Source organism: Clupea harengus, chromosome 22 (genome assembly GCF_900700415.2).
Source record: "Clupea harengus chromosome 22, Ch_v2.0.2, whole genome shotgun sequence".
NCBI lineage: Eukaryota > Metazoa > Chordata > Actinopteri > Clupeiformes > Clupeidae > Clupea > Clupea harengus.
In genome coordinates, this window is record NC_045173.1 from 68,885 (window position 1) to 81,452 (window position 12,568).

The following is a 12,568-nucleotide window of genomic DNA, read 5'->3' on the forward strand; positions in this document are numbered from 1 at the left end:
CACCCTATACATTGCTGAATAAATTGAGCTTGTAGATTGTTTAATATAAATAGGCAGGCAGAGTTGTGAGTTGAACTTGTCCTATTATGTGACCTTTAAAGATATATATGACAACACAAGTAGGCTCTTTGTATAAAAAAAAAAGACATTTCACGTTTTTTTTTCCATTTTGCTTTGTATTTCCAAACTTCCTCATTTAACTAACTGTATGTTGCCAATGGTACAATAAACGTACTTTTATTTTCGTGCTTCTATTTTGAAAAAAATACTAATGGCGGCCATATTAAAATGTGTGGTATTGACGCTGGCTACACGCTGCTACTTTTCCTGTGACCCCATGTACTACTCATCTACCGTGGACGTGGAACAAGTTAAGTTTACGTGGCAGCTGTCTAACTTATTTGATTTGTCCTTCACATGGTTTAGTTTTCATTAGCCGCAGATCGGAATAGCGTCAGCATAACGTAACGAGTCGAACTCTTTTAGGTTGAAATGTGATGCCACTTAGCTAGCAATCCAGCAGGACTAACGTTACAGTTCAGTCCTCAAAGGCTCCTGAATAGGTTTAATAGGCATTGTTGTCAGCTTTGTAACGTTAACGTCACATGAGGACGACCTCATCTCTGCTACATTTTTTCTCTTTGCTATACAGTAGTTAGGTGATGTTTTGGTAGAGTTAAGATGCTTACTCATAGTCAAATTCAGTGTAGTATCAGCTAGCTAACCCTAGCTAAATTGTTGTGACAGCCACCGATACTACCGGCTATCGAAGCAAGCCCATGTTAGCTTAGTTACTGTTATCTGACTTCACCATGGCACCTATGGGTATCAAGTTGTCCCCTCTTGGAGTTGCTGTGTTTTGTTTGTTAGGACTTGGTGTGATCTATCACCTTTATGCAGGAGTGATCTCAAGCAGAATAAATTCGTTTAGACAGCGGAAAAACGTGGATTTACGCGATTTATTAGCTCTTTCTATCGAAGCTGCTGTCGAAGGTGGACGTGAAGTAAAGAGAATCCGTGAGGACAACGATCTCGAGGAGAGGTCGAAGGGGAAAACGAAGGAGGGGGCCAGTGAGAAACTTACATTAGGAGATTTGAGTTCTCACCGCAAGATGTATTACCTCTTCAAAAACACTTATTCATTTCTGCAGGTAAGACCTGGCTCCAACCACTGACTTTGTGGCTCTGGTCCTTAATAAACTTAGTGCATCCATTTGTATTTTCCTGAATTCGCAAAGGTCCGGTATTATCCAGGATACGCTTTGTCCAAAGCAACTTACAAAGGCATCCTGCAGTGACTGGGAATCGAACTTGGGTCAACCGTTTACAACACCTCATTTGTATTTGTAGAAATGTTAAGGAATGTCAAGAGTTTGTTATATGATTAACTGTGAATTAGGAGGTTGATTCTGTCTTGGGCCCTCCACACAGGTGAACTCAGAGGAGCACGAGGAAGTAGAGAGAGACCTTGCGGTGTGGTCACGTGACATTCCCAATGATGTCCAGCAGAAGGTCAGAGCAAGTAGGGAGGTGGCTGCAGATAGGATCACTGTTTGGATTGATCCACTGGATGCCAACACAAGAGTACACAGGTAGGAATCTTTTAGTAGATAACAATACATTATGTCTTATGTCTTTAACAGTTACATTAATAATGGTGTAGCCAGTGAGTATGCTTACATGCACTTTACATTTAGTCATTTAGCAGATGCTTTTATCCAAAGCGACATACAAGGAAACTGCATTTTTACATCAGGAGCAGTTAGGGGTTCAGTGTCTTGCTCAAAGACACGTACACACTTGGTAAGGAGGAATGGGGAATCGAACTAGCGACCTTCCGATTACTAAACAACTCCTCTACCTCCTGTACGACTGTGAGTTTTTTTTAAAAGAGGATACTTCAGCGGTGGCGAAATGTGTCCACAGACATTTATTTATTGACCCTTAAGAACACTAAGGTGCAGAAACAATACTGCCTCAATAGGCTATTGGCCTAAGCAATAGTGGCCAGTATAGGCTTACTTTGTACTGAACTTTTCCATTGAATCTTTAAATAGTAAAATTAAAGCAAAGTGCAAAGTGCTTTCTGCAGCATTTAGTCCAATGCTTATATGGCTTTTAGTGGTTCTTAATGTACTTTCAGAAGATAACTTAAGTGATAAAACTTTCTTATCAATGTGTGTCCATATGTTAATGCAATAATGATGAGAAAAACATTTTCTTTATATGGCCACATATTAAAATAAGAAAATTAAGAAGTTGGCCATTACACATAGACATACATAGACGTGTCATTGACCGCTTCAGCCCGTTGCTGCGACGTGCTAACGTCACCGCCATATTAGTGAGGTGAAGACTGGCCTGTAAACAGACGCACGTAAATGACGGAGCTGCGGTTTTTCTGGATAAAAAGCACTATAGCGTTTACATTTCTCAACCGATTTCACTGAGTCGTTTTTATATTCCAGGGTTTATGATCTACGTGGATAACCAAAAAAAGTTTTGTCTCCATGTTACTTACAATCTCTATAGTAAGCCTATAAATCGCCAGACATACAGTACCAGTCAAAAGTTTGGACACACTTTCTCATTTTTTGAGAAGTTCTTTCTGTACTTTTGTTATTTTCTACATGGTAGATAACACTTTTTTTGTTTAGAACATCATTCCATATGTGTTCTTTCGTAGTTTACATTTCTTCAGTATTAATCTACAATGTAGAAAATAATAAAAGCAAAGAAAACACTTCTCAAAAAATTAAAGTTGTGTCCAAACTTTTGACTGGTACTGTACATACATGTATATGTCTATGATAATCTCTGCTATACGCTCACTGTTCTTGCGCTCCCACAGCTCATTCACTTTGAAATACTGAAAAGAAATCTAAACTATCGAAATCGTGCATCTTTAACTACTAATATTTGACCATCATTGAGAAAAATGTAACGGAATCTGCAAATAAATGGCTACACTAGACACTTTTCAGTCCATATTTTTCAGTATATTGAATCTTTCCCAGCAGTCGAGGATTACTCAACAAGTAGGCATGAAAGTCCTTGGAGGTTATGTGCTTAAAAATTGTGCTGGGCATCGTATTATACGGCTCTTCAGAATGCTCAAAAAAGTTCTGTTGATTTGAATAGGCCACCCCGACGTTTGCAGGTCTGTAATTTCTTTATTTTCACTGCTGCGAAAAAGTAATGACCGCTGTCATTGGCAACGGGTTTTGTGCTTCTAATTCACATCTTTCATATCATTCCGCAAGTAGTCCGGTCATTAAACGTAACGAAAAGTCAGCAAGTAATGGGTTGCTACGCAACACCTGAAACTTTAGAGTTCTATTTGCCTGAAGAACTATTTTAGCGGAAATCCCAAAACGGCAACAAAATCGTTAAAGAGGTATTTTGAATGTCTTCTATCGTTTTGGCGAGTAACCGTATAATAAACGGGATGATGTATAGTTCGGAGGTCATTATCTAAAAATAAATCGATTGGATATCCAAATAAGAGTATACCGCGGTTGAAACGGTATAGCCAAATCTCTCCCGGTAGACACATTTCTACCGTTGCATGGTATATACCGTCATACCGCCCACCCTATCCGGCAGCATGTAAAATGGCATTGTGAAGTTGCATTATCCTAGTTGCCAAGTAGCACTGAGTTGATGAACACTTAGGCACTGATTGTGTTGGTTGGTTGGTGACGATACTGTATCTCTCACGAGGTCCACAACAATCATTATTCCCTTGTGATTGAGGCGGAATCAATTAATTCTGTGTCGTTTAATGTTTCCAAAATATTGCTATTTGAAATTCGATTTTCTATTCATAGAGCACTCAAAGCGCTTTACAGATGAATGCCTCAGACATCTACCCGTTCACACACCGATGGCAGAGGTTACTATCTAAGTTGCCAACCTACACATTTGTCTTGCTTAAAAAATAAATACATTTTCCTTAAATATTATTTAGTAATTATTCACCAATGGTTACTCATTTTTTATTATCTCTCCCTCCCACCACACACACACACACACACACACACACACACACACACACACACACACACACACAAATATAATAAAGACACCCAGACACCCATTCTAAGTCAGAACTTTAACAGTCTTAACAGAAAGCTCTAACTAGGAGCAGACAGAAGTTGACTGAGGATCACACTCTCAATGCCTGTGCACGTGTGTGCTCGGGCCAGTATCATATCAATCTTGATAATGCCCGTATATTTTTTTATACGATAAATGTCGTGAAATCTGTGATGCTGCAGCACACTGATGGCTGAAGGACAAGTGCACTCATACATTTCCTATATTGATATTAGCATTGTCTTTGTTTTTGGCAAACCTAAATGTTTGATTTCAGTGATGATTACATAGATACATTACACTCCTAATATATGGAACTCTTTGGCTACTTGTGTAGGCTCAATGAACCCCATTCACAGAAGGTGGGAACTTTGATTTTTTTTTATATATAATTCACTCTTTTTTTTTTTATATATATATAATTCACTTTTTTTTTTTTTGACACACAATGCAACATAACAGTGACATAAGTATCCATGTTTTCTACAAATACCATATCACACAAGGACATTGTTACAAAGCACAAACACAAAACAAAAGAAAACAGACAATCACACAGACACAGCACAGCGATACAGATCACAATACCTCCTCCTCCCATGACACATACCATGATATACAGTACATTAGGTTTATCTTAACATCATTCCTACTTATCCCCCATCCTTAATATATGTCAGGAAGCTATCCCACATAGCAGAGAACTTTGACACCGAGTCTCCCACCTTGGCCAGCATTAGTTCATAAGAGGCTGTACTCGTCATGAGCTCAATCCAGTCCTTATAACATGGCGCACTTGTAATCTTCCATTTCCTTAGAATAACTTTGGCTGCGTTAAGGGAGCCCGCGAGAGCTAGCCCCAACTGTGCCTTTGTAAGTCCAGCTGTTAGCACGGTTTTGTCGCCAAGTAGGAATAAACGAGGTGAACTTGACAAGGGCTGCTCCAGCCACTCTTCCATAGTCCCAATCACTCGAGCCCAAAAAGGGGAGACCAGCGGACAGTCCCACATGAGATGCAGAAAAGTACCCATGGAGCTCTTACATTTCCAGCACACGTTACTTTGAATTAAACCAAGCCTCTTAAGTCTAACTGGAGTCCAGTAATATTTATGAATTATTTTATAGTGTATAAATTTGGTCTTTATATCTCGCACTGGCCAACCCATGTTATGCACAATATTCTCCCAAACCTCTTGTTCCATTTCAATGCCTAAATCCTTTTGCCATATAATCCTCAGATTTTCACTTTCACCATACAGAGCATTAGCAGCCATTTTATAGAAAACAGAAGATGACTGCACCATCTTGGGAAGCTTCAAGAAATTCTGCAGGACACTTTCAACTTGTGCTGTATTTCAACCTGTAGATAATACACAACTGCGTAACTGAAGATATTTCCAAAAGTCCCCTTTATCATTTAGATTATATTTTTCTTTAAGCCCTTGAAATTAATACAATATTCCCTCCTCAAATACATCTCTGATGGTGGCAATTCCCTTAGTATAGCATGTTCCAGGAGGTGGGAACTTTGAGTGCCTTGCATGTCTGTGAGATTGAAGTGGGTTGTGTAGTTAAACGTGTTTGAGTTGTATTTCTAAAGTTAGTGTTGTGTAGTACTTTTCAACAAACTATAAGATGGTGAACTAATGTTCATTTTGTGATAGACTGCTTTGTCAGTTGTCAGTTTCTTTTTAGTGCTCATGTCCGGTCTTTCTCCACAGAGAACCTCAGGAAGTATGTGACAACAATGGTCTGTGTGGCTGTAGATGGTGAACCCGTCATCGGTGTGATTCACAAACCCTTTACAGGATACACTGGTAGGCCCAGCTATGAATTCCACATATAGAATATATACAGACATATGATATGATGTATACAGACATACAGGATATTTTCAAGTCAGTCTTTTTTGTAAGATTAACTTTGCTTATGGCTGCTGAGGGGTATCAACTTCAACAGAAGTAACATTTCAAGTGTATACAATAGCATTTCAGTTTTGATGTAAAACAGCTTAAATGTGGAATTTTGTTGATATTCTGGGTTTTACCCCTCCACGAATACAATGGCAAATGTTTGACCTTTACTGTTTTTCTATACTACATATCCCAGTAACTACTGTGACATGTTGGATGTCCTAGATCAGTCTTGTGTTTGCTTCCTTGCAGCTTGGGCTCTGGTTGGTGATGGTGCCAATGTACTTCCACGATCGGAATACAGCATTAATGCGCCTAAAGTCATCGTCTCCCGTTCTCATGCAGGCAAAGTCAAGGGCTTCATTGAGGACGCCTTTGGAAACAATACTGTCATCATTCCAGCAGGGGGCGCAGGTACAGCATATTTCAACCCTCTGGAGTCAGCAAGGAATTCAAATTGGCTTGGATTTAAATCCCAATTTCTGTACCCCTTTATAATACAAACATCATGATAGTATTGACATAAACCTTCCAAAAAAATCAGCTGACGAATTAAATGATTGTTTTAAAAGTATATAAAACAAATGAAATATACGCGTGTGCACATTACTTAGTCACTGCACCAGTTGGACAGTTTCAACACCCACTAGTTCATTAGTTTCCGTTTAAGGGACCATCAAGGTCAGCCGGGACAAAGTTAACTAGAAACGCCACAAAATGCCATGTAGTTTGAAGCCTAATTGAACAAATAACCACGGTTTTGTCCACTCAGAACGCACAACATGATAACAAAGACATAATGAAAAGGTATTGTCAAACTTTTAGAATCTAAGGCCAATGTGATGTGATCTAATAAGGAACTACACCAGGATTAATTGCTAATTGAGGTTCAACTGGATGAGTAAAAGGAACTGTTTGGATCCCATAATAATAGGGAGATAACCGCTAGATGGCCATATAGAGTACGAAAGTTGACTGGAAGTATGTCATTTTTAGTGTTAGCATTTTAACACGTCCTGGTTCCCAAAAAAGAAACAAATCCCTATAAAAAAATGAAGGGATTTAGGCAAAAAAATGCAAAAAAAAAGATAACTAGCTGTGAAAACTGCTTTCTCATGAAAATAAAGATGGTGCTACCAGTATGCTAAAGGAGAAAAAGCATGACTCAAGCACGATGACATGGTGTCGCTTGCCTCAAGCACGATGACATGGTGTCGCTTGCCTCAGGCACGATGACATGGTGTCGCTTGACTCAAGCACGATGACATGGTGTCGCTTGCCTGAAGCACGATGACATGGTGTCGCTTGCCTGAAGCACGATGACATGGTGTCGCTTGACTCAAGCACGATGACATGGTTGCCTGAAGCACGATGACATGGTGTCGCTTGCCTGAAGCACGATGACATGGTGTCGCTTGCCTGAAGCACGATGACATGGTTGCCTGAAGCACGATGACATGGTTGCCTGAAGCACGATGACATGGTTGCCTGAAGCACGATGACATGGTTGCCTGAAGCACGATGACATGGTTGCCTGAAGCACGATGACATGGTTGACTCAAGCAGCGTCGGTGACTCTAGCAAGGACTGCATAGGAGAGACTGCATGGTGTCATGCATGTACATTTTAAAGAAATGCGCAGTAAACAGAAAATAGTTTGGTTTTTTTGCCAAGAATGAACTGTGTTTGGTTTTACACATTTTTTAATTCCCTCCGGTGGCCTCACTTTTGACTGAGCGTACGCTGTACTCTTAACCTTGGGTCTCCTATCAAACTTAACATTACAGCTCTCACGCCTAAAACATCAGATTCATTCTAAGCAACAGGTTGCAGAATTGGTGACGCATTAGCTAAGTGACTTGCTTTGTAGTGCGTTTTTCACATTTTCCAGCAGTGGGATAGCAACAGGCATATAATTAAATATAATAGGTCTATACAGAGATGACATACACATGCATTTTACTGAACAGAATTGAATGCAGCGTCTCTAAAGCAGTTACTTAACTACCACAGGAGGTATTCATTTTCTCATAGGGATTGTTTTTCTTTTTTAACAAACCGGAACTTGTGAAAATGTTAATCCTCTGCATACATATATAGCCTACCTAAGCCAAAACTACATTTTGCAATGAATATATTTACTAATGATATTAGAAAAAAATACAAATATGGCATATATACTACTTCCCTGAAAATAGCTGAAATTGTGCTGGCTATAAAAAAAATCCATTTCACTCTGGAACCACTGTTTTAAAGAAGCTTACATTTTCAAAAAGATCAGAGCGTATCAGAATCACCAAAGTGCTTAAATCTGGCTCCACTCCAAATGGTTAAGAGATGCCTCTGAAATATTTCATATATGTTGAAGAGATATACGTTGATTTTAGTATGTCCATGATCCTTCCAGGTTACAAGGTGCTTGCCCTTCTCGACCCCCCCGATGAGGAGTATGAAGAGGCAGATATCTATGTCCACATCACCTTCATCAAGAAGTGGGACATCTGTGCCGGCAACGCAATTCTAAAAGCGCTCGGGGGTCACATGACCACGCTGAAAGGACAAGACATTGATTACTCGGGGTCTGAGCGGAATGACGGGGGGCTGCTTGCTAGTGTCAAAGTGGACCACAAAGCTCTGGTGGACAGGCTATCTAGCGTCGAGAAAGAGAAACACTAGATATTCTGAACACACATTCTGAGTTGGATAGGATGTCTGATAAACTGATGAAGCAACCACCAAACACTCTTGAGCTATATGTTGTATAACTATTCATATTATTGCTTTTGTATAATGACATGGTAATATAGCAAGTAGCTCTACATGATTGTTCTATATTGTTTCTGTGAACTGTATGGGTGAATGAAAATGATTCATGATTTAGTTTTTTTGTTACGAGTGCCTTTGGCATTAAAAAAACTGAAAGGGGTTCAGCTGCATTAGACTGGTACTTGATATTCCCACAGATTGAGTTGGTTTTAGAATCTGAGAACTATGAGAAGTGTTAAAAGTAAACAAATTGACAGGCCAGGCATGTTCAGAGGATGCTAGTCGCTAGCATTTAGTAATACCTGAGCCTATTATACAGTTGGGTCTAATAGAATTACAATGACTAATACAGTGATGTTGACATTTAAACTCTTCTGATGTGGGAAGTAGCTAGCTAGAAGTATCCTGGAGGTAGTGCTTCATGTTCCAACTCTGAATTAAATTTGAATAAATTGGCATTACTCTTATTCCATAAAGAGTTAAAGTATTGCTCTGAGGGCTTATCTTGTGGGTGTTTGGACCTGATGCATCTGCATGAAAATTAGTTCTGAAACGGGACATTATTAAGGCTACTTCCCTTAAAATGTGTAGGGTGTTTACCTTCGTGCTAAAATGTGCAGACAGTGACGAACTGGTGTGTTGTGTCTGTATTGATGGTTGGTGCCTGACTACTGCGGTTGGACCCTTGGCTTTCCAAGCTGTCTGTTCTCTCACTCCCAACCCTGTCTCTTACTGTATGAATGCTTTTCATCTTATGCTCTTTGTATGTTTGATCCAAGTGGAACTCAAGTCAAGAATCAAGTCTGCAAACTAAACACAAATTTGTAGGTACTTACTATTTGTGCATATTAGAAACATTTAAGACGGCTTTAAAAATAGGCTTCTTTCTCATTCGGTAGCCGGTTACAGTGCTTCTCATGCTATTTCAATAGTGGTTTCAACAGTCAATGAGATTGAATATTTGTAAATTATTTCTGGTAATGGTAATATATGTATGTTTAATATATTTCATCCATTCTTACAACAATACAATGAAAGAATGTAGTCTGATAATTCTGTTGATGTGATGTATGTCCTTATACACAATGGGTCAATCTGGTGTCCTAGCACCTGTTATAACATAAATTCACTGTGATGATTATGACTTAACACTGTCAAGCTTTGTTTTGGCAAATTGTTGAACAGCTTTATGTTTCCATTGAAGCTGTGGTGAATATAGTCATATATATGTCTTTTTGTGTGTCTTGTGGTGAGCATGAAGTATGAATGACAAATCAGAGGGTGATGTTTTACATTTCTGATTAAAAACCTTTAAATACTGCATGAAGTCTGTAGATAATATGGGCCTGTTGAAAGTCATAGAATACTACCAACCGTTATTCTGTAACACCAGAGTGCAAACATGCCTTTGGTATGATCAGTATATGTGTAAATCCAATTGGGCTGATTTTTATTTGGGTATTGTTTTTGTGCACATCATTTTGGTAAAGTCTTGACAAGCCCTGAAAATGTGTTTAATTATCTCGGGCATGTTTACATTATTTAGGAGCAGCCTGATTGGAGTTATTGAACAATTAGCACAATAAACAAAGAAGGTTTATTATGCCCATTCTCACCTTTGACCTTTGTGCTGGCTTTAATATCATATTCTATTTGACCTTCTCTTTATTATTTGGAAGGTGAATGTATTGTAATGGTGTGTGTAAAGGGCTGTTTCTCATGTGTCTGTGGACTGGGCCCGGACAGATATCATCTTGCAGATGCCAGCAGTTATTTATTTGATGTATTATTTTAGTCTTAAAACAAACTGGAGTGGAGTGGAGCTTCCTGTATACTTCATACTGAAACACAGAGCATGCATGAGGAAAGCGTTTGAGGCATCAATTAACCAACCCATATAATATGTGCCGCTTTCTCTATAGCTTCTACACAGACTGTTGAATAAGGAGGATGAGGAGGAGGTTGGAGATGAACATTCAATTACCTCAATTCTGCACAGGGTTTAAAAGATGTTGGATAGAAGTGCCATTTTTGTTCGCCTTCCCTTTGTATGTCTTTAATCGATCTACGTGCTTTCAACATTTTCCTTAGATAATTGTGAGGCTGCTGAGATAGACACCATCTTACTGAATTCACCTCATACATCTATCCTGATGCGTTCCATTAATGAGCCCCAATGAAATGCTCAACCTGTAAGAACCAATCTTATGTTAAGAGCTTTCATTATTTGACTCGACAGTATCCATTGTGACTCTGCCTGACAGGGAGTCCACAATGATGAGATGTGGTTCTGGCGGAGAGATATATGAAGTATGACTAAGAGGCATGAAAGGTAAACTGATTAAGCATTTACCATCTGTGTTGACCACCCAGTCCTATTTTAGTTATGTTGACCATCTCGCAATCTACCATGCTTGATAAGTGTATGAATCATGGTGATTCACGTTGCTATGCAGTGTTGCAAGAAAAATGATTCAAGGCCATTTCAAATTAAATAATTGAGCATTCATCTGCTGTTCATCGTACCTATTCACACTGCCATGGTAACTAAACCCACACGGCTGCTGGGCCTGTACTCCTCATCTGTAAAATCGCCTTAGGGCAGGCAGGGGTGGGTGCGGCATTCGCAGGCCATGGCTCACTCACACTTAAAACATAAAATAACTTGTGTTTTTTAAGCCATGCATATTTACAAAACAATGAGACATGAAGGTCGACTTAAAAAGCTGTGCAAAAGTAGTCAGTTTTGTTTTGTGAAGCTGCTAATGTGGTGCCAAAATTGGCCTAGCATAAACTGGCTTTAGCTACACTAGCTAACAGTAGTTCATTTTGAAAAAATGTGAGAGCTCATCTTCCATCTGACTTGGATTCAACATTGAAAGACACAATGCTGGAAGTCTACTGGATTTCCAGGTGATTTTGTGCAGTGGGCAACTAGAAAGCAGAGAACAGCAGAAGTAGTGTTGAAGCACTGGATGGTGGATGGTGAACAGGATGGAGTCATTCCAGCCTCAGTATGTCGTGTTCTGCAGTCCGTGAGCAACGGACCAGAGTGGGAGAAATCAAACAAAGACTTCCTGGGGCACTCCCAGGTCAGCTCGCAAAAGATCAAACTAAATCCACTCATTCACACATTCCCAGGTGGATCACATATGATTAAACTTACATAGAAAAATATGCAAGCATCTTTTTATCAAAAATATATTCTCAAAACATCTATTCCTAGAGGTACATAATTCATACTCTGAGGCTATTCTCTAAAACTTAAGTTTCTTAAGTTACTGAAACGTCGCTAACCCTTTTTGGTTATATCTTTCCTAATATTTCCATGTATGTGCCTAAAAATGCGAATAAAATACACAGTCTTCAACTCTCCGTGGTTTCCCACACCGCCGCCTTGGTGGTGAGCCAGGCTAGCACATTAACCCTGGCGTGTATTTTCTTCCCGTAGGTAGGTAATCTGGGCATCCACATCTTCCTCGTCTGTGATGAAGTCTGTTGTACCATCTTCAGGTCTTTCCGACCCTAGCTGGCCATTGCTGGTGGTTTCATTCTCTTCCCACCATTCTTCCATGCTTCCCATTGATGCCTGCTCGTCAGCCGACAGTAACGATGCCTCCTCTATGACCATTTTAATCACCAGGGCCCTCAGACAGGGGAGCACACAGCATCCAATAAGGTCAATTAGCAACACGGTTACTCCTATCATCATCATCCCAATCTATCTTTCAAGCATGCTCCCCATGAGCATCATTAACCTGAACTTAAACAGCAACGTAAAGGGCTGCTTC

The 12,568-nt window shown here is 39.6% G+C and overlaps 1 protein-coding gene across 1 annotated transcript; it reads left to right on the forward strand.

Moving 5' to 3' along the window:
* The first annotated feature begins 276 nt into the window (after positions 1-276).
* On the forward strand, positions 277-10,397 carry bpnt2 (3'(2'), 5'-bisphosphate nucleotidase 2). Its single transcript, XM_012820299.3, is given in 6 exon segments — positions 277-1,151; positions 1,432-1,575; positions 1,577-1,592; positions 5,820-5,915; positions 6,264-6,425; positions 8,419-10,397. Coding segments are annotated over 6 exon segments (1,026 nt in total). The 5' UTR covers positions 277-812; the 3' UTR covers positions 8,688-10,397.
* The last annotated feature ends 2,171 nt before the right edge of the window (positions 10,398-12,568 follow it).